At 32.8% G+C, this 26,194-nt stretch overlaps 2 protein-coding genes and 1 long non-coding RNA gene across 5 annotated transcripts in view; 1 reads left to right on the forward strand and 2 right to left on the reverse strand.

Annotated features, from left to right (window-relative positions):
• Positions 1 to 1,507: 1,507 nt before the first annotated feature.
• LOC145332677 (uncharacterized) lies at positions 1,508 to 7,066 on the reverse strand. Of its 2 annotated transcripts, none has more exons than XM_080177687.1 (7): positions 6,895 to 7,066; positions 5,247 to 5,294; positions 4,655 to 4,721; positions 4,093 to 4,155; positions 3,505 to 3,548; positions 2,630 to 2,729; positions 1,508 to 1,926 (listed from the first exon to the last, which is right to left on the reverse strand). In XM_080177687.1, exons 1-7 carry the CDS (start codon positions 7,023 to 7,025, stop codon positions 1,813 to 1,815), a joined length of 567 nt encoding a protein of 188 aa, XP_080033813.1. In that variant the 5' UTR covers positions 7,026 to 7,066; the 3' UTR covers positions 1,508 to 1,812. The 2 variants fall into 2 exon arrangements, with proteins under 2 accessions (XP_080033813.1, XP_080033812.1); XM_080177686.1 differs by having other exon boundaries at positions 4,093 to 4,162; positions 4,662 to 4,721; positions 6,895 to 7,065.
• Positions 7,067 to 7,736: 670 nt separating this feature from the next.
• On the reverse strand, positions 7,737 to 9,411 carry LOC145332678 (uncharacterized). The gene is made up of 2 exons (XR_013884260.1): positions 9,193 to 9,411; positions 7,737 to 7,856 (listed from the first exon to the last, which is right to left on the reverse strand). It is a non-coding gene; the product is annotated as an uncharacterized LOC145332678 (long non-coding RNA).
• Positions 9,412 to 16,608: 7,197 nt separating this feature from the next.
• Positions 16,609 to 26,194, forward strand: part of LOC145332679 (uncharacterized) — a 33,530-nt gene continuing 23,944 nt past the window's right edge. For both annotated transcript variants that reach the window (XM_080177688.1, XM_080177689.1), the window contains exons 1-2: positions 16,609 to 16,704; positions 21,785 to 21,965. In XM_080177688.1, coding sequence (XP_080033814.1) covers positions 21,941 to 21,965 — 25 coding nt within the window. In that variant the 5' untranslated portion in view covers positions 16,609 to 16,704; positions 21,785 to 21,940. The remainder of the gene's footprint in view (positions 16,705 to 21,784; positions 21,966 to 26,194) is intronic.

Genomic DNA, 26,194 nt, shown 5'->3' on the forward strand with positions numbered 1-26,194 from the left:
AGGAGTCATGTTTTGATCCTAGGTTGCATTGAAAAGTCCCTAGGATTTAACGTGGCTTCAGTCATTGCTAATACAGCGTCATGTTCATGCTTTGGTTGCATTAATTGTCGCAATGATACCGTGACCAAAAAATCACGAAACCTTAACTATCCACTCATAAGGTTAAAGTGTAAATTACCCACAAGTCCTAATTAAAGTGCCAAGGAAATTGATGGGAAGGATGCAACTCGAATTCGCATCATACCAAAGACGTTAATAATGGTACCTACCTGCTTTGTTTGGCACAGGACATCAAAAAGTAGAGTAGGGGGAATGCCTTGGCCCCAAACAGGCGCAACTCATTACCATGCACAGTTAGGATCTCCAGACAAAGATCGTGCAATCAAAGGGTTGGTTGTCTGTAATGTACTGTACCACGGGTATGAGGTGAAGGACCAAGAGTCTGGCCTTTAGTTGACAAGTTGACTATTCAGTCCAGGTGCAACTCAACCACACGACAGTACCATTAACCAAAAGTAATAAACAAAGAACCAAACAAAACTAACTTCCTCCAGTTTTAAAGAATATTTAAAATAAGTTGGAGGGGGGTGGGATTTTTTGTTCACGACAAGGCACTTTAAGGGATTAAGCCTGATTATTTTGTTTTTCATTTTGATGCCTTTCAATCTTTAGTGCAAACAACTATTTAAAGCACACTGTATCATGGATAGACTGTATTGCTCTTCTCAATGCCAACATTACAGTAATTATTTAGCTTGTATTTCTCAGTTTCATTTGTTGTAACAAACATATGATTAAATATTCAATATATGTTTAAATTCCAGCTGAACTAACCATTAAAAACTTAACCCTACGAAAATCTGTATTAATATACATATATTTTCTCGTATTCATTCGAATCCGGTGGTTAGGAACCGGTTCTCATCCAAACGAAAAAACTATGTCTAGCATCGTATTATATCCAGTTTTCTACGAATATAGAAATGTACAATCATAATTGTACATTCTATATCCGCGGAAAGCCGTTTATAATACGATACGAGAAATAACTATTCTCGTATTTATTTGAATCCAGTGGATAGGAACTGGTTCTCATATGTCATACATACGAAAAAACTATGTCTAGCATCGTATTATATCCAGCTTTCTACGAATATAGAAATGTACAATCATAAGATTAAAACCAGTTTTTTTAGCCGGTGCCCTCGAGAAATAACTATTCTAGTATTGCTTCAAAATCAATTAATATATATCAGCTGGATTAGACGTGGTTCTGAGCCATACGGAAAAATTATGTATCTATATATGTTTATAATACGATGCGATAAGTAACAATTGTAGATCTTTAGATTAACCCTGAATACTTATTTCTAAATATTGAATATTTTCTTATGCTACGCTAGAGGCATAACAAATGTGTATAATTAAATAAATTAAAATAATTTTAAATCTGAAAATTAAAACATTTTTTCATTTATTCCATCAAAAAATTATTAACCAAATAAAATAATTAAAAAGAAAATTTATTTATTACTATAATATTTATTACAACAATGGTTAGATTTAAAATTCGTGGATATATTGACAGTGGAAAATTTCTTTAACTTAGGTTACTACTATGGACCTCATTTATAGATCAATTCGTTCATCAAGTAGCAGTAGGAAAGGGGGGGAGTAGAAGAGGTGGATTTGAGGTATATATTATATTGCATATGTTTAAAGTCAAATTTTATTGATATGATTATTTTATGTCAAAATTTTCTTCCCAAATGACAGTTTCCTAAAAGGTAGGAAGTATGCAGTAATGTGTATTCACACATTGTTTTCATACAGGCCATTAATAAACTCAGGATTGATATAAGCCACAGCTGAACCAATACAAAGAGATAAGATAATTCCAGCAACCGTCAGGCTTCTTGACACCTCCTTGCCACATTTTAAGGTTCTAGCAATAGTTGAATAAGAAGACAGACAGATGAACAAGGATGACAACACCCATGAGTATAAAAGCACAAAAAAACATTGATTAACAAACAGACAAAGTCAGTTATTTAGCAGATGTTCATTCAAAAAGAAGATAGAGAAAAAGAAGAAAAAAGCTTGCTGTTGTTAAAGGTCTTTTATATGTGGCAAAACAGCATATAAAATCGGTTTATAAATAAGAACCAGGATAACAACATCCATTAAAATTATCAAAAAAAAATTATATATGAAAATTCGGACAAGGAGATTTTAGGAGCATTTGTTAAATAGGGTACACTAAATCTGTCGCCACAGCTAAGCCCCGACCACTAGTGGATATTCCTTCTAGAACATGATAGTTCACTCTATGCTTGACACGTAGGAAAAGACCACGTAAAATTATCTCTACCTATTGAGGAGCTGAAAAGCAGTCCTACCCCTGTGAATATTTCCCATAGAAAAGTAGTCCACCAAGGGTGTTTTATAGTTCATAATTCTCCTTAATGATGTGAATGTTGTCAAAATGTTTTAGCCGTGTATTTTGATTAGGAACTCAAAAAATCATGTGTCCCCTAAACCGTGTCATACGGACAGAAAGATGACGGACAATGGGAATTATAGAGTAGCTTTGCTTCTAAAGATATGAAGCACTAGAAACTTGAAATGCCTGTTTCATTCTGGTATGAAGGTCGAACTTGAGGAACTGATCCACAATATTGCTGCTGGTACCCCCCACATTCTCCCGGGGGAAAGGAGTGTCAGGTACCTCCTGTAGGACACCATTAAAATCAAGAACAAACCCCAAACTGTCCCAGTTTTGAGCAAGACGATTCCTGTGACGTCATATAAAAAGGGAAGGGGGGAAGAAAATCTCTTCCCTTTTCTCCCATCTCTCTTGAAGAGATTTTCTTCCCCCCTTCCCTTTTTCTTTCCCGAAACGTATATGACGTAACTGGAATCGTCTTGCTCAAAACTGGGACAGTTTGGGGTTTGTCAAATCAAGGTGTAAACATAATTATTTAAAAGTGAGTAAATGAATGATTCTGTTTAAGGACATATTTATATTTTTTAGGATAATATAGATGCTCCGCTTACACTATTGAATCTAGTTTGTTCTAGGAATCATTGTTACAAAAATACAGATGAATAGGATAATTATATCATGGAAAAAAACCAATAAGTGTGTTTACATAGTTAAATTACCCCCCTCAAAAATTTTAACATGTGGTACAATTTTTAACTTCTGGTTATATTTACTCCCTTTAACAGATTTTAGGGGGTTAATTAACCAGGAATAAGGTATAACCAACAAGGGATATAAATATAAAATAATATTTGGTGGGCAAATGGAGAGGTCATCAATTTTTCGATATGTTGCCCCCCAACAACAGCTGAAAAACACATATAGGTTTCGTGATTTTTTTCCTGTTAAGATTTTACCCCCCCTCAAAAAAGCCTGGAAGTACACTACACATGATAATTGTAAAGCAGCTTTAATATTTATTTTTTAATGAGCTTAATTAAGAATATAGATGATGTCTTTCCTTTCCAAGAAATTTGCACAAGTTTTGCCAGCCTTCACCAGTCTGAAATAAGTAGATAGCATAAATAACAATGCTATGTTTTATTCTCAAATGCTAATTTATTAAGAAATATATTACTATTTTCTTTTAGAATGGTTATTTTTTACTGTTTCCTTTCTTTCTCTCAATTATTTTTTTTTTTCTTTGTGATTTTTAATTTTCTGACATTCAATACATTATGATGCTTTTGCAACGGCTAACCCAGGTTATGAAAGTACCAAACCATGCATAAAATTATGTAAATAAGTGTAATAATATTATTTTTAGGTGCGCTTATATTGAAAAACATATCTATCTTTATGTTTCAATATATAACAGTTACTATTGAAGGTAATCATTCTTGTTTCAATGCTGGTATTTTACCGTATACTTATACTATGAAGCAGCTTATAGTGCCTAATCAAAATGACGTAATATAATACAAAAGACCAATGATATGTCATTATACATTTTAATTGACCAATTGTAAAATATATACTAGTCTATTAATGGTCATTTGTATTGTTGACGTCATTTTTTATTATGCGCTATAAGCTGCTTAATATACCTTAAATACAAGTAGTTGATCAGCAGGAACTAGTTGTTTTACTGCAGCGTTGTGCATCTCATACTGATATTTAGAGATTAAGGATTAAACGTTGGTGCTTTGCATATTGAACACTAGACCCCCACTACTACTTATTAATTAATTTGAAAGTAAGAAAGAGGTTAGTTTTTTACCTAAACTACTGCGTGGCTTATGAACTTGGTTCTATACCACAGCGGGGCTACCATGTACTAAATATAACTTAACTTAACCCGATCTACATAAAGTAAATCAAAAACACTTGAAGAGCTACTCCCTCTCCCCCCCCCTCCCTCCCACTCTGATTTTCAGTTTATTTAAAATAAGAGGTAAAGGGGTCTATAGTGCTCTGTTAGGGATACCACCAATAAGTTTGGGTACCCCCCACACCTTTATTTTTTTCAAATGGAAAGTAAAACAAATTGGTTGGGGTTTATTTTTCTAGGGGAGATTTCTCTTGGGAAGGTTGTGACACCCTCACCTAAAATATTTATAAACCTTCCTAGTACCTAATTCCTAGTCTGAATTCCTAATCCTGTCATTCCTGATACATCCAGCACTCTTTGCTAACAGCTTTCTGTTCCCAATATGGATCTCTGAAAGCAGCTGACCTTTGGGGTACAGGGATAATTGGAGCTTAGTGAATTTTATTCCAGTTTGACTTCGAAAATTTAGTTAGCCCGGACCTTCTGCCCCTCGGGTCTAGCAAAACTGGTTTTCGTCATTTTTATTTTAATATCCACGAAAAGCTGTATAATACGAGGCAAAATATTTATTATCATATTTAGAACAAAAGTGTATGTTTATCCATAAAAACCTATCCTATTATATGAAGTAGTAAGCTTTTTTTTGTAGTGAATGATCTCGTTAACCACCGAACCCATTTGGTTCTCTTTTATAGTGAAGCTGAAGTATAATTTTTTTTGAAAGGGTATCTCCAACCTCCCATGAGAAATTGTCCTAAGAAAAATATTACCACCCCCGAAAAAAAAAAATTGAAAGCAAGGAATGGGGGTGATCGACACCATCTCCTACCTAAATTACCCCTAGAGGCTTATAGTTGCTTTAAAAATAATACTCGAATATGCAATACGATATATTAAGTATCATCTTTGTTTAAAGTTATTATCCCGCACCTCATCATGCAATGTTCTGCCAACTTTAACCATTTAGTATAGGTTGGACTTCCAGACAATACAGATAAATATACATACAATCTAAGCAAAGACGTCCAATGGCGGGAGGGGGGGGGGTAAATGAGTGATCCCTCCCCCCCTCCCAAATTAAAAAGCTTAGACGCACTTGTATCCCAGGAATCTAAAGGGATAAGACAAAGGCCGATAAATTGATGTATATCCCCAATAATGATAAACAACATTAACCCTTTTTTAGATCACATGAAATGTTTGGACACTCAACTTTATGTACCAATCAATCAAAATTTAATAAAGGTTCCAAAAGTTGTTAAGTCAACAAATAAACGTTAGTATAAAACTTTGGGGATTGGTGTAATAAACAACTCAATGTCCTCTCCCTCCATGGATCTTTGAGGGGGTATGCTAGGATCTTATTAAACTAAAGGGAATATCACTAAAGACTTCAGTTGTACCTTTTTTACCTTCATTACCCTATCCCCTACCCTTACTTTTACTTCCCTTTAAAAGCGACGCATTTCTATAATTAAGGCCCTTTTTGTTAATTTAGGCATGTTAGAATTGTCCTATCGACTTCAAACTTTGCATGGTGATAAGTGCTTAAACATTATCCTGTATTTAAATTCTGATTAATTATTAATCTTCAGTTTTGTTTACCCAACTTAAAAATAAAAACTTAGCATATGTTGGACTATTTGTTGCAAAACTTCTTAAATGCAGAATTCTGTTTAAGGACATACTGACATTTTTAATACTTTATTATAGAGATACTTTGCTCATAATATTGTACCTTATTGTAATAGGAATCAGTAATTAAAAAATCAGATCAATCGGATGTTTTTATCACATAAAAAATTGTTATTAAAAAAGTAAGAAAATCAACATGTTTAAAATGGACGTACGGACATTCTGGTAACGATTATAGAGTTGCTACGCTTTCTAAATCGTACCTAACTACTACAGGAATAACCATGCAAAGTTTGAAATCAATAGAACAATTCTAACATGCCTAAATTAAGGAATAAAAGCTAACTATCTCGGACGGACGTACGGACGGACCGACCCTAATTATAGAAGAGCTTCGCTTTTAATAAATATACATAGAATTAGAGGAGTGCAGAAGGTGGGTTTATATCCCCTAGGTGTTTGTCTTCTTGATCAGGATCTAAAGAGGGTTGTCGAGCTCAAAAAGTAACCACCCACTTAAAATCATTTGATGACATTTCTTCAAAAATCGCTTAAAGTTTAAAAAAAAAAAACAATGGTAAAACTTTTTTTTTTGATGATATAACTAGCTATATTAAACAGAAACCATATTCACCAAAAACAAAACTAAAAATCCCTTCTTGAAGGTGCATAGTTAGGTTTCATCTAATCAGGATATACAGTAGCTGTGTTTACTGCCCTAGGAAAATGGGGATAAATGACACAGCTTTTGGCCTACCTATTCTATTGACGTTATAGTAGAGGGAAAGATAAAGGGAAGGGGAAAAGAAAACCCCTAGAAAAGAGATGGGGTATAAAGAATTTTTCGACGTCAATAGAATAGTTAGGCCAAAAGCAGTGTTATTTATCCCCATTTTGCTAGGGCACTATAAACAGCTACGAATATAAATATGTAGATTTATTCCTGATAATGGGGAGCAAAGCATGTGAAAGCGAAGGAAGATTTTTTTCAAACCAAGAAACATTTTTTTCTGTATAATAGTCTAGCATTTTTATGTACGAGTTGTACCAAACTTCAGCACTGTCCCTTTCCATCAAAATCACCTTCACAGAAAAAAAAGAAATTATTTCAAGAAAGTGTAAAAGATAAAGTAGAATGATGCCCTGTAGTCTATCTGTCCCTTATGGTCATGCTAACCCAGAGAGAGGAGGGGGGGGGGGGGCATTGGGCTGTTTATTAAACTTGTCACCAATGTTGTATAATAACGTTTTCTCTATATGCTGGCTTAACAACTTCGGGGAATTCAGTAAATTTACATTGGTTGGATCATTAAGTTGAGTGTTCAAACGTTTCAACAATTAATTTTAATCTACTGAAGGGGTAATTTTGATTATTTTTATTGGGGATTTACATCAACTTATCGGCCATTGTCTTTTCCCTAATGCTAACCACTTAACTCATTGTGTTGTGCTTTTCAGAGATTTTACCAACAAGCCTTTGCAATGATGTTAACACATTTTTCTGGTAGCTGTCCTAGGAACCTCCCTATTTGTAAAATTCACCTTAACCTAAATATTTTTCCTACAAATAAAAGTACAACAATTTTAAAAATATAATGTGGCATTTTTAGGTATTTTGTTGCAGTGGCCCTTAAAGGGTCTAGGTCCGCACAGAACCTCCGCCCCCACTTAAAAAAAAATCAATAAGGGAAAAGTGGGGGGGGGGTAGTTTTTTGTTTGTTTGTTACTTTAGGTTAGATCGCTTTTTATCCCCTAAATTCCCCCCCCGCATAGGAAGCCACGCTGAGAAACTAAAATGAAACCAATTATTTTCAATTTTTTTTCTTTGCCTTCGCATCCGGATAGTTGTTGAAGAAAGTGAGCCACATAGTACAAGTAGGCTGATCAGTGCAGGCATCAATATTTCTAAACAATAGGATTAGTTTTGATTAAAAGTTTTTAAAGATAATGGCGATTTTAAATATTTTTAGTAAAACAAAGTTCTTTTACTTCAATTTTATTTATCTTTGACTTAAAGTTTCATGTTTGTGCAATCTTCAGAAAGAAACTAAAAAAATGAAATTTTTTACAGGAGAATTAGATTATGTTTTCAAAATATTTTAGGAGATTTGTAACAAAATATTTAATTAATCATAAAAATGCCAATTTTAAACAGCTACATTCTTAAGTTTCTTTAGATGATGATATTTTCTATGGATGCATTTAGAAAAGATTTCATGGAGTTTATTGATAATAAATTCTGGATCTACTGCAGTTCACGGTAAAATATTGTTGGTAACGAATATTGCCAAAAATTTATGAATTTAAAAGGCTGCTAGCTGCCAAACGGCTGAACGTACAGATCATGCCCGCACATAAGAAGGCCTACAAATAATCTGGAATAGACATAATTCAATAATGCAAAATTATCTCGCAGTGCAGAGAAATGCGCGATAAAGGCCTATTTTACGCTTTTTTTCTTTAGTGAAGCTTTCCCTGTGCATCATTGGATCTTGACTATTCCAGATTATTTGTAGGGCTTCTTATACCGCTTAAAATGGTGTGCGGGTATGATCTGTACGTTCAGCCGTTTGGCAGCTAGCAGCCTTTAAAATTCATAGATTTTTGGCAATATTCGTTACCAGCAATATTTTACCGTGAACTGCAGTAGATCCTAGATTCTTTTTCTGAATATAAAATTGCAACTTTTTCCATAATACACAGTTGGCATTTATTAGAATCAGGATCAAAGGTTGGCTTCACATATGTTCTACATGTACATTGTGCTTTTTCGAGAAGAAGAAAAAATGTGCATTAAGTGGGAAAAGCTGTTTTAAAGCAGTCGAACTGCTATGGATATTATATACTTAAATATGCCACATAATGATGGGAAAATTGGCAAAAAAAATCAGAGGCCTAGCTTTAATAGCAGCTGATTAAATTCAATTACAGAATGACATAATGAGTGATTGACGGACTGACAGACAAAATGAATTATAGAGTAGCTTCAGTACTTATAATATAAGATGTGTGTGTAATACAAGTTGACATTTTATTGATTTTTTTTGTAGAGTAGCTTTGCTTAAAATAAGAAATTTGAAGCTCTTTATCAACCTATAAAAAAATGACGTCATACTATTCAAATGACCAATGATAGGCCAATTTACAGACTAAATTGCCAGTGACAGGCCAGTCTACATTTTATTGACCAATGGTATTCCAGTATGACTTCATTTTTTATAGGAACTATAAAAAGATTTACCTATAAGCTTCCATCAATTCTGAAGAATCTTTGTATCCATCGAAATAATCGTTGAACTTATCCATATTTTCTTCTAAATGCTCCTCAAAATCGTAAACAGTGTAGCCTAACTCTCTCAGAGCCTTGGCCATTGACTTGGTCCCAGTTTTTGGGAAACCTGCGCAGATAATCTGCATTTTTTAAAAATAAGGTGTTTATCTAAAATCAAAGACTGCATCAGTGCATATGGTCATACAACGCTAAGATCATATAGAACGCAATCTATAATACAAAGTAGAATAATGTCTTTCCGTCTGTTCCTTAAGATCTCGGTAACCACTGAACCGATCGGATTCTACTCTTCAGGGAATATACCTACTGGTCCTGTGGTGGCTTTAGGCTATTTTCTTGGGGGGTTGGGGGAGTGGGACTCCCCCAACCCCCCAAAAAAAACAAAATAACAAAGTGGGGGCACCTCAAAATTTTTTTTTTTTTTTTTTTCATTTTCTTATATTTATTTCAGTTACCTCATGGGGCATTATATACTCCAAGTAACCATTTATCTACTACACTTTACATCACTATTAAATGTAGTTTATGTAGCTTATATTCCAAAGACTATTTTTAATTAAGCTAAAATTTAATGCACCCAAAATATACAAATATACCTATATAAACTTAATTATCTAACTCCAAGGGGCTAAGAAATACAATTTTAAAAAGTTTTGTAACAAGTATCAAACTTAAAATTCAAGAAAAAACTTCATTTTTAAAACTTGAGTATACTTCAGAGGATAGCTCAAAAACTAATAATAGTACAAAAACGTTATATACCAAAATGAAAACTAAAGGTTATGAGCTTTCCAATGGTGCTGAGAAATGACATGTTTATAATGTCTGTTTTTTTTGCAGGCTTGCCAATGTGAATTTTAGGTTAAAAATAGCTAAAATCTTTTTCCCGGATTTTCTCCCAAGAAGGAACGCTTTTGATTTCGTTTTTTGCATTTTTCATTAGTCTTTATGTATCAGAATCTGTAATAATCTTAAATAGCCCCTTTCAAAAATACTGCTTTTCCTTTCCGGCGTCCAGCGATACAACAGACACTAGTATAAATGTAGATAAAAACATGTATTTTAAACGAGAAATGTAGAAAAACTATATAAACATGTTTCATCACTAAGAGACAGAGTACAACTTAAGAATAAGAATAGACAAGTTTGGAAGTATTTTTGCACCAGGCGTTTCGTGTTGAGGGGGGGGGGTGTGTAGAGGGTTATCAACAATCAAAATGTACAGACAAAGGCGTGCCGTAGGAACAGGGAAGGAGGAGACAAAATTGGGCTGTTAATTACACAAGTCCCCAAAGTTTTATGATTATGTTTTTTTTTATTTGTTTGTTTAACAATTTTGGGGATTTCATCAAATTTTGATTAATTGCTTCATTAAGTTTAGTGATCAAACGTTTTAACCACAAATTATAACCTACTAAAGGGGTAATCTTGTGCATAATCATTGGGGTTGTATATCAATTTATCGGCCATTGTCTATCCCTGTAGATTCTTGAATATCAGCAACAAAAAATGAAATTTAAAAGGCCTGCCTTACCCTTTTAAGTGTCCAAACGTACGTTTCGTCCATTAATTGCAATCTACTAAAGGGGTAATCTTGGGGTTGTACATCAATTTATCGGCAATTGTCTTATCCCTATAGTTCCCTGAGTATCAGCAACCATGAAATTTTGAAGACCTGCCTTTCCCTTTTAAGTGTCCAAACGTACGTTTCATCCAATAATTGTAATCTACTAAGGGGTAATCTTGTGCATAATCATTGGGGTTGTACATCAATTTATCGGCCTTTATCTTATCCCTACAGATCCTAGAGTATCAGCAACCATGAAATTTGGAAGGCCTCCCTTCCCCTTCTTAACTCTCTAATGCTTTCACGACTTCAATTCAAGACAGCTTTTTATTCAAATGGAATCTTTTAAAAATCATAATTTTTTATTCACATAACCCTATAATTAGCCTTTAATCAAAATGTATTTTTTTTTAAAATTTATTTACACAATTTTCCATACTTACTAAATTAAGCAGCAAATTTTATTTGCACTTGTATTCACGTTTCTTGAGGGATAAGACAATTGACAAAAAATTTATATACATCCCCAATTATGATAAACTAGCGGCTTCGCCCCTAGCCTCTAGGGGCTTTGCCCCAAGAGATAATTAAAGAAAAAAAAACAATTACCTCTGGTTATGCTCCCACAAATTTTAAATAATTTAAAAAAAAGAAATTAAGTACCTGATGAGAAGCCCCCACTCCACCACTAATTTTAAATAATTAAAAAAAGAAGAAAAAAAATGAGGGGGGGATTTTTTCATTTTTATGAGGGTTGGGGGTGTTCCACCCCCCTAAAAAATAGCCTAAAACCACCACAGGACCAGTAGGTATATTCCCTGAAGAGTAGAATCCGATCGGTTAAGTGGTTACCAAAATCTTAGAACCCAGTATTAGTGTCGGACTGATTATGACGTAACAAAAAAAATTAGCCAATGAGAGGACACTATGAATTTTACCATTGGTCAATAATGTCCTCTCATTGGCTAATTTTTTTTGTTACGTCATAATCAGTCCGACACTAATACTGGGTTCAAAATCTTAAGGGCCGGACAGACGGACAGACATCATTCTACTTTGTATTATAGATAACATTCTCACCATTTTTAGATTGGAATTATTGGTTGAAAAGTTTGGGCACTTCTAGTTTGAGCCAACTAATCAGAATTTAAAGTACCCAAAGTTTGAAGCTAGCGAAGGAGAAAGCGCTATCATAAAACTTTGGATGTCATGATAATTTTCGATCTAATGTCCCCTCCCTCCCTGACTTGTACTGTGTAATTCTTACATGTGTAATAAAAGTTAGTAGCAATGCCCCCCCCCCCTCGGGTTTTTTCTATCTCATTTTCTGTGTGTAAAAGATAAAGAGCCCAAACTGCGTGACTTTTCAAGTACGGGTATGACACATAACTGAGAGTCCTGCAGGTCCTGATCCTCCAGGTCTCCAGATATCTTTAAAAGGCTCCTGTGGCCGCAATTTTTGACTTAGAGACTTCAAATTTGAAACTTAAGCTTTTCTGACATGTCTACATAACGTATTAAAATTTCATAAAGATCCGCCGCCGTTTTCCCGCCGACCGCCGACTTCAGCAGCTGGCAGCTGCCAAGTACAGCTGTGGCCGCTGAAATTTATATTTTGATATGTAAAATTTACATAAAGATAAACATTTTCTGGAAAAAAATTGTTCTTCTAGCTTCAAAAATAAGAAAATTACAGCCGTTTGAAATTTTTCAGTAAAAAAAATACCTAAAAACAAAGGTTGTTAAATAAAAGGGTGAAGGAAGCGAAAATTGACTTAGACTTATAAAAGGTCGGAAATTTATTATCAAACAGGGGACTTGCACAAAAAAATTTAGCCCTTTAGCTTTAATAGGAACTGATATAATAGGGGGGGGGGGCGTTGAACGACCGCCCCCCCCCCCCCCCCCCCGACAGTTAAAGGTGCGGCAAGGGGCCCGACTGTAAAGGGTTATGGATGCTACTAATATGGACCTCATTAATTTTGTTGTACAGAAGAGATTCAATGCAGTAAGAACTGAAGAAAGGCAGTTTTAAGGCTGTGTTTGTAAATCAATTCAAATAATTTGAGATTTAGTTTTCTGCTTTTGAAGACATTTTTTTCAGCTGTTATCAAATATATTTTATAGAATGCTGAAATTTTGTGTACAGATATAAACCCTGAACCACTTCACTATGCAATCTACATTTTCCTGGATATTTTGTCTGTGGTAGTCCATAAGTGTACAGCTTTAAGCTTGTTTCTATTTGTTAAAGCAACACGTATGTTAAAAGAAAAAGATTCTTTTTAAAGTAAAATGCTTATATATCAAGCAAAATCTAATTTTTTTTATTTTTTACTGGTCCACTTCATTATGCAAATCAAAAGAAAATCAATGGGAAAACGTTTGTTTTGCAATTTTCTCCACTTTTAAAAATTGATTCTGATAAAATAATAATTTTTAAGGGATTTATGCATTAATTATTATGAAAAACTGTTTAAAGTAGATTTTAATGATTTTTCTAAATAAGAAATAATTGAAAAAAAGAAATTCTATCCCTATCACTTTAGAGGACAGCTGCTGACCCCCAGTCTTATGGATGAACCTAAATACATATTAAAGATAAAAATTACCCTGAAAAGTATACAAAAATGTTTTTTGATGTGTTAAAAAATCCAATTTAAAATCTTGATTTTGAAGATGATGGCCGTTAAGATGCTCTTACTGGTAGTGATGATGAGCTAAATGTTATCTAAGTACATGACCATTACAACAACTTGTCTATTAACCAATGTATCATTTTTTGTAGTCATATCAGCCTCCAATGGAGCCTCTTGACATGAAATATAACCATTATCTACAAACTACATTATTTACTTTATGAATTTTAGTAATCAAATTTGCAATTTTTTTTCTTTTTTAATATTGCTTGGTTGGAGGCTGCTATGACTACAAAAATTGGATCATAGTTCAATATATAAGTTTTCATAATGGGCCTGCACTTTGATAACATTTAGCTCACCATCACCACTAATAAGAGCATCTTAAAGGCTGTCTGTTATTCTTTTCTTTTCCTTCTCTGTGTTTACTTCTATGATTTGAGCTTCACTACTCATGTATACACTTTTAACAGTTATAAATTTATATCAACCATAACATTAATAAATTAGTAACTACTGCTGCTTCACAAAGAAATATATTTCAAAGAAAAAAGATCTTTATCATCAATCGCATCTGTAATAGAAAATAACAACATAAATAAATATAAAAAAAATTAAGACTGATGCAAAAGGAGTAAAATTGTTAAAAAGTATCATTAAAAAAATCACAACTAATGTATACATTTTTTATTGTATAAAAATCAAACAAAAAATGAGGAAATGCAGTCAAACTACTTATGAATGTTTTCATCCTTGTTTTGTAAGAATACTGTCCTCTAAAAGGTTAAATAATTCTCATTATCTTGCATCTCGATTACACGAAAGATAAAGTGACAAAAGTTACACAAAACAACAGAGATGACGATATCTGTGAAAGCGAAGCTCTAAAATCAGACAGTGTGACAAATAAACTTGTAGAGTGTCAGAACAGAATATTGATATATAAGTCTAAACAAAATTATAGGTTTCAAAATTGATGAGACAGTTATAACATAACTAAATTAACGAAAAGGGCTATCCGATACGGACTATTTGATAGAGAAGCTTTTCTTTTTGAAGATAGGGGCAATGAGGAAAATTATATCCATAAGTTGCGCAGCAAAAAAGTAATGAAACATTTGTATTCATTTATTTGTAGCTTGTCTAACACTCAACCCGCGACAGTAGCGCATCCGCTCGTCGTTGGGGAAGTTATGGTTTGGAATTCCGGCCCACACTGCGTTATTAATTTGTACCTACTGCTATGTCAGATGCGCGACTGTAATAGTATACTAGTAAAGGGAATGTCATGATCCAAAAAATGTCATTACCAATACCATACATAGTTAGGACTTCCATACAAAAGTTGAGCAATTAAAGGGTTAGTAGCCTACTATTAAGTGGCTCGATACTAAAAACACTAAAAATTATAGGGAGGACATTGGACTTAAAATCATACTGGCTCCCAAAGTTTTGCAAACACAAACTCCTATAAGTAGGCCTAAAAACTTTGGATACTTCTAATAATTCTTGATAACGTTGTACAAACCTTAAGTCCCCAAACTTTTCAACGAGTGTGCAATTTTAGATGTACACCAAATTATCGCACTTTTTCTTATACCTTAAAATCCATGGGGAAAAAATGACACGCCATGTCAAAAACTAAAAACATTTCTTACAATTGAAACATTTAGAAATGAGCAAGGAGGGAGAGGACAATGGCTGAAAAAAAATTCAAGCTTTTAAAAAAATTTAATTTGTGATAATCTATTTTCTTTTCTCAAATTTTAGGTGTCCTATCAAGTACTAGATAATATGCCCCTAGCATCCAGGGTCTAGAAATATAAGTTAAAACTATCCTAGATTCTTAAAATAAAATAGCCTAAAACTGTCACAGGGCTTATGTGAAGCTTACCAAAAATAGAGAACACAATCGGTTTAGTAGTTATGGAGATATTTAGCGCCAGACAAAAAAAACATTACTCCTTTAAATAATAGGAATAAAATAAGGCTTTTTATTTTAAAAAAAGCTTTTTATGGAAAGCATAATTAAAATTTCAGTGATCTTAAAGAACAAAAAGACATAAACCTTTATTTATTTGTTGTTTATAAGATATTGTTAATTCTAATATGTAAAACTTTAAAAATCCAGTTTTGCTTAAATCTAAGTAAATTTAAATTATGTAATTTTAAATTGTTTAAAAGTAAAAATAAATTCTTTTGACGGCGGCTAAATATACGATAATGTCTGAAGGTGCTATGCTTCAAAAACAGGCGAGCAAATCGTAAACACTAAAAAAAGAGTGGGTCTATTTTTCAATGTGTTTTTTTGTTATTTTGTCTTTTTATATGTTTGTTTGTGTGTGTGTGTGTGACTAATTTTATTTGTGCTTGTGTGTTTGTGAAATCATGGAAAGAAGATAAATAAATTATCTAAAAGTTTAAATGAATTTCTTGGGGTATAGTCCCTTTCGTAACATATCTCCTTATGGGGCGATTCTTCACAGTAGCTTTTCTCCTATTTCTAGACCCTGCGGGGAGCTCTAACCCTGCGGGGCCAATTACCTAACCCTGTTGGGCAATCACCTAACCCAATATAACCTAACCTAACCTAAAATAACCTATAAAAAGCCATTTTAAAAATACGACGAATCGCCACTAATGGGGCGATGTTACGAAAGGGACTATTCCCATTTCTTGTTATTTTAGGATGAGCTTTGTACTAAACTACAGATACAAATTGTTTCTAACTTCAAACTTTAGGTTAGGTATATTGGGTTTTTAAGATGTATACCCTGGAGGGTTAGGGGGAAAAATTAACCTCCCCTACCCTTATTTTCAATTAATCTAAAAACTAAAGTGAGGGGTGGAGGTTTTTAGTGACTTAAATAAAGGAAGGCTTCACTGAAAAGCAGTCGTAAAACAGTTCAGCTCAACGGTTTCATCTTTTTAGGAAGCAGGATAAAATATATTATTATTTCATAATTAATAAAAAATTTTAATTGCAAAAGGAAATAAACTACTTAATTGTACTTAAATTAAATATTTAATTACACCAAAAATTTAATTTGCTTAAGTTTCTCATCCCTTTAACCTGGGTAAAACTGCATGCGCCCCCCGCCCAAATCTATCCATTGTGTGTGACGAAACTGTATCAGGTAGGATAGATAGACAGATAGCAAGATAGATAGATAGATAGCTAAGGTCGGTGTTAGGGTCAGCCCGAGATTGTAGTCCAGTCCCAACCTCCAGTCTGACACACAAGAACATTTTTCGGTAAGCCACAGAATTAAAGATAAAACACACAGTATTATTTAGTGATTAAATGTATAGTTATTTATCGCATCGTATTATAAACAGCTTTCCGCGGATATAAAAATGTACAATTATAAGATTAAAACTAGTTTTATCAGCCCCGATTTACCAAAGGTAAAACTGGTTTTGATATTATGATTGAACATTTTTATATTCAAGTGGATATAATACAATACGATACATGATTTTTCAGTATGCTTAGAACCGGTTCTAATCTAGCGGATATTAATCGGTTTCGGAGCCATACTGGAAATGTGAATTATCAGCATAAACCTAATGAATAAAATAATTTGCAACAAGTTGCCTGCAAAAAAAATTACCTACAAAAGTGAGCCTAACATTTTAGGACAATTAATTAATTTTTAGCCAATTATATTCTGAAAAATGCAATTTCAAACAGTTAAATTGCTTTCCTTAAAAAAGGTAAATAAAAGTTTAAAACGACTTTCAAGAAATAAATGTTTTTAAAAGCGAAGCTTTTCTATAATTAGGGTCAGTTCTTCCGTTTGTCCGTAACGGTTAGCTTTATTCCACCTTAATTTAGGCATGTCACAATTTTTCTATCATTTTCAAACTTTGCATTGTGATTCCTGTAGTGGTTAGGTACAATTTTGAAAGCGTAGCAACTCGAAAATCGTTACCAGAATTTCCGTACGTCCATTTTAAACATTTTGATTTTTACCTTTTTTAAAAACAATTTTTCTTTGATATAATTATCCGATTGATCTGATTTTTGGAATGCTGATTCCTTGGACAACGCATTACAACATCATTAGCGAAGCAACTCTATAATCAAGTGCTAAAAATATAAATACGTCCTTAATTTTGTTTAACTTTTATATATTTATATTCAGATTATTCCGCTCTGACACTCTGCAAGAGTTAAAGTTCATTTGTACTACCGTCTTAAAGCTTCGTTTTTATGGATATTGTCATCCTTGTTTGTTTTGCATGACATATTTAGTTGATATTAAATTAGCTTTGTTTGCACGAGATAACAAAATTAATGCAACTTCAAAATATTCTTGAACAGTCTTTCAATCAAAGGTCTTTATTGAAATATTTTCTTCTAAATAAATCACTTGTAGCATTAACAAGAAAGATAACATCCACAAAAGCGAAGCTCTGACGGTAGAGAAAACTTAAATTAATTCTTGGCAATCTTTAAAAAAAAATAGTTTTGAATTATAGTATAAACAATTAAAATTTGTTGCAATATTGCTTAAATACAAGATACAGTTTACATACATTTCATGATTTTATTGAAGAAATGTTTTGCTTAAAATATTGTACCTTGTTGTCTTAGAAATCATTGTTCTACAACTCAGATGAATATTCTATCAAACACTAAATTGTTGTTTAAAAAAAGGGGCGTGCAAAAGGCTTTCAGTGGGGGAGGTGGTAAATTTTTACCTTAAATCCCTCATTGGCTATTTGAGGGGGTTGTATACCTTTGACAATGAGGTGCAGGGAGGTGGATACCTAGAGGGTATATCCATCGGGCCCTTAATTTTCTTGGATGGTGGATTTACCCCTTATGCACGCCTCTGCTTCTGACCATACCCTTGATAATATATTAAAAGCTTTTTGTAAAAAAACTAGGCAAATTGGTTTTTGTGTCAAATGTTTTTCTAAATTCAAACTGATAAATAAACCAAATAAAATCAAATTATTATTTCCAAAGATAATTGGTTGCATGCAGAAAGTGTTATGCCCATTTATTTAGGAATCCTAAAGGATAAGACAATGGTGGATAAATTTATATGTACTCCCTATTTTAAGTAAACAACCCGATAAACAATATTGAATTCAGTACCATTGTATAGAAGTTCTGGTGTACATGGTAGTTGAATTAGTTAAGTATTCTGTAAATTCAAAGGCATTTCTTCTTATATTTAAAGCGAAGCTTTTTTTTCGGTCCGCTTGACGTCCGTCAGTAAGTCCGAGACGGAGAGCTTTTTTCGTTAATTTAGGCACGTTAAAATTATCCTATCGATTTCAAATTTTGCATGGAGATACCTGTAGTAGTTAGGTTTCAACAAGTTGATTTTTTCACTTTTTAACAACAAATTTGTACACGATCTAATTATCCGATTGATCTAATTTTTGGTATACTGATTCCTGGAACAACAAAGTACAATATTATTAGCGAAGCAACTCTATAATCAAGTCCTAAAAATGTAAGTGTGTTCTTAGACATTATCCTGCATCAAGCAATTTTTCAACAAATTTACTTTAAATTTTGCTTCAGTTCTGACACTCTACAAGTGTTAATGCCCTTTTGTCCAACCGTTTCAGAGCTTCGCTTTTATGGATGTTGTCATCCTTGTTTATTTGCAGTTCGCTTAGCGCTTATCATGACGTGATGAGAAGTGGCTGTTAAAAAAATAACTTCGTACTTTATGTTTGGGGTTAAGTTACTTTTAGGAAACGTTTCTATGAAAGGTTAATTCAAATTGAATTGTTTATCATTATTGTATCTCTAATTTTCACAACAGCTAAACAATTACAAACAAAAACTTGGCAACAGAGAATATTTTTGCTCGTTAATTTTAGCTTATCCTTTACCTTTCAGAAGAAAAAAACAAAGTGTTTTTTAAACACTAAACTAACGGTCTGTTAAGAAAATTGTAAAAAGTGTTATGCTTTAAAAGTAAAAAAGTTTTAAAAGTAAAAATAATATTTAGCGTTATCTCAGCAGTACATTGCAGGGACCTTCCTTGACATTATCAAGTGAAATAGTTAATTTATAATTATTTATTTTTTTAATTAATAACCAAATTTAAATACTTATTGCATTTCTTGACATAATGGAATTGAAATATATTTTATGATTATTATTAATAACGTTTGTAAAAGGACTTAAAATATTAATAATTTAATAATACTATGTGTTATTTTAAAGTTGGATAGCCTCTGGAGGACAGGATACACCATTTGTTCTTAGTAATTCTGATCCAAATCTTGCTTATGAATTGGATGATTAGACATCCATACATCCTAAAGGCAACTATAACTTTGATTACACAACCATTGTCTTAAAGTCCTAACTTTGCATGGTAATGACTTTTGCCTTATTTTTTGCTAAGGAATTCCTTACACTCAAACGTTGAGCACCTACATAGCAGCAGTAGAAACGATTTTTAATGTCTTTAGCTATGAGGCGGTGTTAGACCGAGAATCAAACCCGACAACAAGCGGTTGAGCTATAGTCGTTGGTTTTCTCATATAAATTATTGATTGAGAAACAAACCAAAAGCCTAATTAGTTTTTAAAAAGTTTTTTCACTAGATATTGCTTTTATTACATTTTAAAGAACAATTATAAAGTTAAGCTTAATATTTTTATTACTTTGTTACTAAGGCTGAAATATAAATATGTGATTATTCTTCTAAAAAATTTAGTTATGAACAGAACGGCTAAAGATTTATTTTTTTACTTATCTTTATTATTTATTAAAAAGCGAAGCTTTTTTCAAGACGTGTTTGTTCATCTGTTTGTAACCTATAGCTCTTATCGTTAATTTTGGCATGGTTTGTTTAGTTTTAAATCGTGCTCGAAGATTCCAATACAATAAAAATTACCTATAAATAAAGAATAAGGAAGGGGTTATTTTTGTGAACACTGGAGGGATTACCAAATTTTGCGGGGCTACCCTTTACCATAAATAATCTATCCTGTCCTGACTTACAGTAAAACAAAAACACACTCCCCCAACCATCATGTATTTGCGACTTTTTTTCAAAGTTGTTTTTTATATAGATTAGGCCCTTTGAGGGAAACCATCCTATAAATAGTGTTTGGTGTTTAATTTTCTCAAATCCTCTGGCCTTTGCTGTTTTCTAACATTTGTTTTGAATAATATTATTCTCCGCCCCTCAAACAGGTCAAACACAGTTTGAGTATTTTTTTGGTGTGTCACAAAATCTGCTTTCAACACACAAGCGCACACACAAAAAAAATACTCACCTTACTACCATACACACACACACACATACACAAACACACACACACACTCACATACACAAACAAAAAGACCTCCACAAAAAGCCACCTCCAAATATGCATAAGAAAAACACATACAATATTTTTCGCACGCTCGCAAAAAAAGATAATTTGGTGGGAGTGCATATTTTTGGTCAGATTTAACACAGGGTTAGTTGTGAAATAGCAGCCTTGAAACTCAAACAACTATAATAAATATTGTTAAAGCTTTAAGTGCTTGGACAGTTTTTTACAAAATTTTGTTTTAAAAATTTTTAAACTAAAGTTTTATGATGTTTAAAATGCAAGGAGGGAGAGGAAAAAGTTATACATAACTTTCACTCGCTTAAAACTTTTGGTATTTAAAAAAAATCAAACTAGTTTGTTCAAACTAGGAGTGTCCTAAATTTTCAACCATTAATTGTAGTCTACAGATGGGTTATTTTTCAATTCAATGTCTATTGTCTTATCCCTTAAGATCCCTGCTGAGTGGTGTAAAGCAAACCATAAATTCTATTATTTCCTACAGCCGTTCGAATCTGTAAGTTTAGAGGTTCGATTCTCGGCCCAATACCAAGTCATTATGTGCACAGTTAGGTCCACCAGTTAAAGGTCATGTAATCAAAGGATTTGTTGTCTCTAAGACTTTTGGCCGCGTTAAAATGCACATTTCTACCAAGATTTGGACCATAAATAAGACCTAATGAAGTAGCCCGTTATTTATTTTTATTTCTATCAACTGCCATACAAAAGTCTAACTGTTTAAAATTAAAATACATTTCAAAATGTTGCAAAAGGGTTTTCCAATATAGTAAGCTTCGAAACTATCTAAAATCCGGTGGAATAGAACTGGTTCTTAGACATACTAAAAAATCATGTTTAGCATCGTATTACAGACAATTTTCCACGGTAATCAAAGTAAAAATCATAAAATCAATAACAGTTTAGCCCTGAATTTTTTTTATTTTAATACCCGCGGAAAGTTGTCTATAATACGATGCGATAGATAACTATTTTAATATATTATTTTCACAAAATAATTTCTATTTAATTTCAGAAATCTTGTGGAAGCTTATTGCGAGGGGATTAGACTCCCGAACCTGACCCGCGATATATCGAATCAAAATACGACAAAGCTAACACAAAAATTGTAAAAAAAAATTGTAAAAAATATTAGTTTATCCCGAAGACCCCACAGGATTACAGTTTCACCATGTCTTACTACAGATACATCACTGGTAAGTGGAGCAGTTTTAGTAGTGCAGCTACTCTTTAAAGATTTATTGCTTTATGTCTAATATAACATTTAATTCATATTACTTCATTTAGACATTAAGATGCTTTTAAAGTTTTAACTTCAAAGTAAAAAAAGATGATTTTGTAAGTACAGATAAAAAACAACAATAAAAAGCATAAGCAGAATAAAGGAAGATAAATAAATGAGGGATTTTGTTATTGAATGAGGGAGACGAACTTTTCTGCTCTGTGTGTGTAGCCATAGTTTCTTAGTGTTGAGAACTAATTGGTCATGGAGTATGAGGAGACACTTTTGAATAGCCACCAGGGCTAGCTCAAGCTCCACGTTCATTATGAATTGACTTTTATGCTGATTGCTAGCAACCACAAATTTTAATTCCTTCATTCAAAGATTAAACGTGTAAAGTTTTGATTGATAACTAAAGAGTTATCTTATTAAAAATGTTGAAAATAACGACCATACAGTCTATAAAAGGTTGGTTAAATTCTAACCCTAAGCTAGTTTTTTAAATAGTATACACTTTATGAGAAGTTGCGCATTGAAAACAATATTTCACCAAAAATCTATTACCCTAGAGGGTCAATCAGACACAATAACATTTTCAATTTCAGAATATTATTGTTAGGACAAAAAAATTCCCAAGCAAAGTTTAATACTAAGAATAATTATTTATCGCATCTTATATAAACAGCTTGCCGCAGATATAAAAATGTGCAATTATAAAAACGCACGGTCTAACAAAACTGGTTTTAATATAATGTTTGTAAATTTTTATACTCGTGGAAACCTGGATATAATACGATACGATACATGATTTTTTTAGTATGGATTAGAACCGGTCCAATCCTGCGGATATTAATCGGTTTTGAAGTCATACAAGAAATTATATTCTACGAAGAAAATAAAATAATAACCGGACTTTTATACAAAAAAAATGTGTTCACTTTACTGTCAATGGGATATTTTTAAGCTGTACTCCTATTGGTCCAATTAAGTGATTAGGGGTTTAGACTTTCTATATTTATTATTTGACCTTACCAATGCACTAAAACTACGCTACGGGGGGTTAATCCTTTATCTCATGAGTAAGTGAGTAGTATCAGGGATGTAAAGGGATAAGACATTGGCTGATAAATTGATGTGCATCCTCACTTATGATACACCAAATTACCACTTCTGTAGATTAATATTAGTGGTCAAAAACGTTTGAACACTCAATTTATAAACCAATCAATCATTTTTTTAAAAAGTCCCCAAAGTTGTTGAGCCAACTAACAAGAAAAATTTTAGGACTATTGTAATAAACAGCCCAATGTCCCCTCCCTCCCTGGGGTTAGACAGACAAATGGAAAATTGCATTTTACTATCTTTGTAAAAGTGTCCATCCGTGACTGCTTAAAATACAATTCAAAGTTCTCATCACTTTTTAGAGAAGCTTTATGATAATTTCAGGCTAATAGAAACTTATCTTATTAACACCCAGAAGGGTGGGAGGGTAATCTTTCCTCCAACATATTTATTATTTTTGTGTGTGGGGAGGCTTCTTTTTCTAAGGGCAATATCTCAAGGGGGGATCTAAAATAAACTTTTCTGAAAGTGAGAGCTTGAGATCTTAGCGGACTTACATAAATACCGATAGATAGACATCATGTTACTTTATTATTATATGGGATCGTAAACAAGAATGACAATCTCCTTAAGTAAGTAAAAAAAAATCTGCAAACTGAACTGCTTATATATACATTAGCAGTTCAGTAAATCACATTTCCCTTATTATATCACATTACCCTCATAACATCAATTACGGACGGATAATCAAATTTACAGAGTATGTTATAAAGAAGATTCGCTGAAAAAAATATATTCACTTTTAAAAGGAAAAGTAAAAGAAATATTTACTGTATTTACTGTTTTTTGACAAAAAAATACCAAGGATAACAAATACCAAAATTCTATGGCGATTTTCATAATTATGTAAGTTTTACACTATATATGTATATTACATAAAGATAAGGTTTTTTTTATCTGAAGCAAAAGATTTCCATGATTACTGAACCGATTGAGTTCTCCATTTTATGGAAACTTCTCATGGGTCTGAGTTTTATTATTTATATTATTTTTATAATGTAGTTTTGTGATGGTTTCAAGCTATTTTTGATAAATGTTTAAATACAGAGCTCCTGGATGCTAGGAGCGCAACAGAAGTAACATTTTTGTCTGTCTCAACAGATCTCAAATAACTTAACTGAGTTTTTAACTTTAATAAAAAAATCATAAAGGTATCGGAATGGTTTTATGCTATTTCTTTTATTCCCTTGTTATCTATTACAACGGTTTCTGTGCCTTTATGAAAATCGGCAATCTAACTTTAAAATGATAGAGTAGCTTTCAAGAAATGCAAATTTATCTAAACTTAATACAAAAAAAATATAAATAGAAACAAATATTTGTTGAGTAGCTAAGCAGCTTTAAATTTAAACATTTTTTTAGAAAAAATTTTAAAAGACAAACTTTCTCTGTTTATGTACTTTTAGTTATTTGTGATAAATCTTGTGTGTGTGTGTGTGTATGTGTGTGTGTGTGTGTCTGTGTGTGTGTGTCTGTGTGTATGTATGTGTGAATTTGTAAGTGTTACTATACTCCTTGACAATTCTGAACTAACGAAATTGCATCCATCTCTAGCGAAGCTTTAATAGAATTAAAATATATTTATGTTATGCCTAGTGGCGAATATTTCTTTTTTTAAAAGTGTTATTCAATACTGAAAAATGTTAAAATATTAAATTTTTTCTGTATAATACTTAGCTGTTTTTTTTTTAATGTTAATTGTCGGTTATGCTTAAGCCACTTATTTACGTAAAGAGGCATCTAGGGGTACTTAAGGTTGGTGGGTTGAAATCGAACCCCTTATTTTTTATGAAAAAAAAGTTTTAATTTGGAAGAGGTCTTTTTTGGGAGGGGGTAGGATTTAAATATTATTAACCTTCCCTAGACCTATGAGATCTATATTGTAAAGGAGAACCAAATCGGTTCAGTAGATGGCGTGATCCTTCAGTAAAGACAGACACACACATACATAGAGATCCTGTTACTTGATTATAAGGATGAGAAATTAGAGTTGCTATGCTGCTAAAAAAAATGTAGCTACACAGCATTGCGTAATGAATACTTCACTTTCTACTAAATAAACTCGACTAAAAAAATATAAAAAGAATGCTTGTTTTATCTAAAATGACCTAGGCATAATATTAAGATGACTTCATTAGCTTACTTAATTTACTTTTGATGATCTTATTTGTCAATTTAAACATTCTAAATTTAAAACAAATTAATCTTTAAAACTTTTTTTTTAAAGTAAAGTTATTTTTAAAAGGACTCTCCACAGAAAAATCAACTTTGGATTTTTGAAAATCTAACCTGAAACTATTATTCTCTGTTCAATTTTAGGCATTTTTTGTTTTTGTGGCATAGCGATCGAAGCCCTTTGAAAATTTTGTCCGCCGCCTATTTGTACTGCAGCTATAACAATATATACTACACTTTCCTCCACTCAATATATGTTTGCCGCTAAAGAACATTTGCTCCATTGCAACCGGCCGCTCTACGATTTATCCTCTTCCTTGACTGGACAATCCTGCCGCCTCAATTTTGTGTTCGCCTCCGCCAAATATAACCATCTTTTGCAGCAGTTGCCGCATTCATCGCCCTTCTCCGCCGCTACTCCGCTATACATTGCGTACGTCGCTATACACAACACCCCCAGCCTCCATTTAATTTCTGAACAAGGGAGAGGGGAGCATGTATTGAACCGCGACATACAGCAATGAATAGCGGAGTAGCGGCGGAGAAGGGCGATGAATGCGGCAACATAGAAGCTAAAAATCACTAAAGCAGCACAAATTGAATGGCGGGAGGATTCACTTAAAGAAGGTAAAAAATTTCAAAGGGCTTCGATCGCGATGCCACAAAAACAAAAAATGCTTAAAATTGAACATAGAATAATAATTTCAGGTTAGATTTTCAAAAATCCAAAGTTGATTTTTCTGTGGAGAGTCCTTTTAAGAAGGTTAAATACAAGTAAAACAAAGATGACAACATCCATTTTCCCGTAGAGTAAAGGACTGACGAACGTACAAAGTGAAATATGGAGTAGCTTTTCTGAGGGGATAGAAAACGACCTAAGAGCTTTATTTTGGAGATCTTAACCAA

Source organism: Acartia tonsa, chromosome 11, assembly GCF_053477335.1.
Source record: "Acartia tonsa isolate MP-2025a chromosome 11, ASM5347733v1, whole genome shotgun sequence".
In the NCBI taxonomy this organism is placed as follows: Eukaryota; Metazoa; Arthropoda; class Copepoda; order Calanoida; family Acartiidae; genus Acartia; species Acartia tonsa.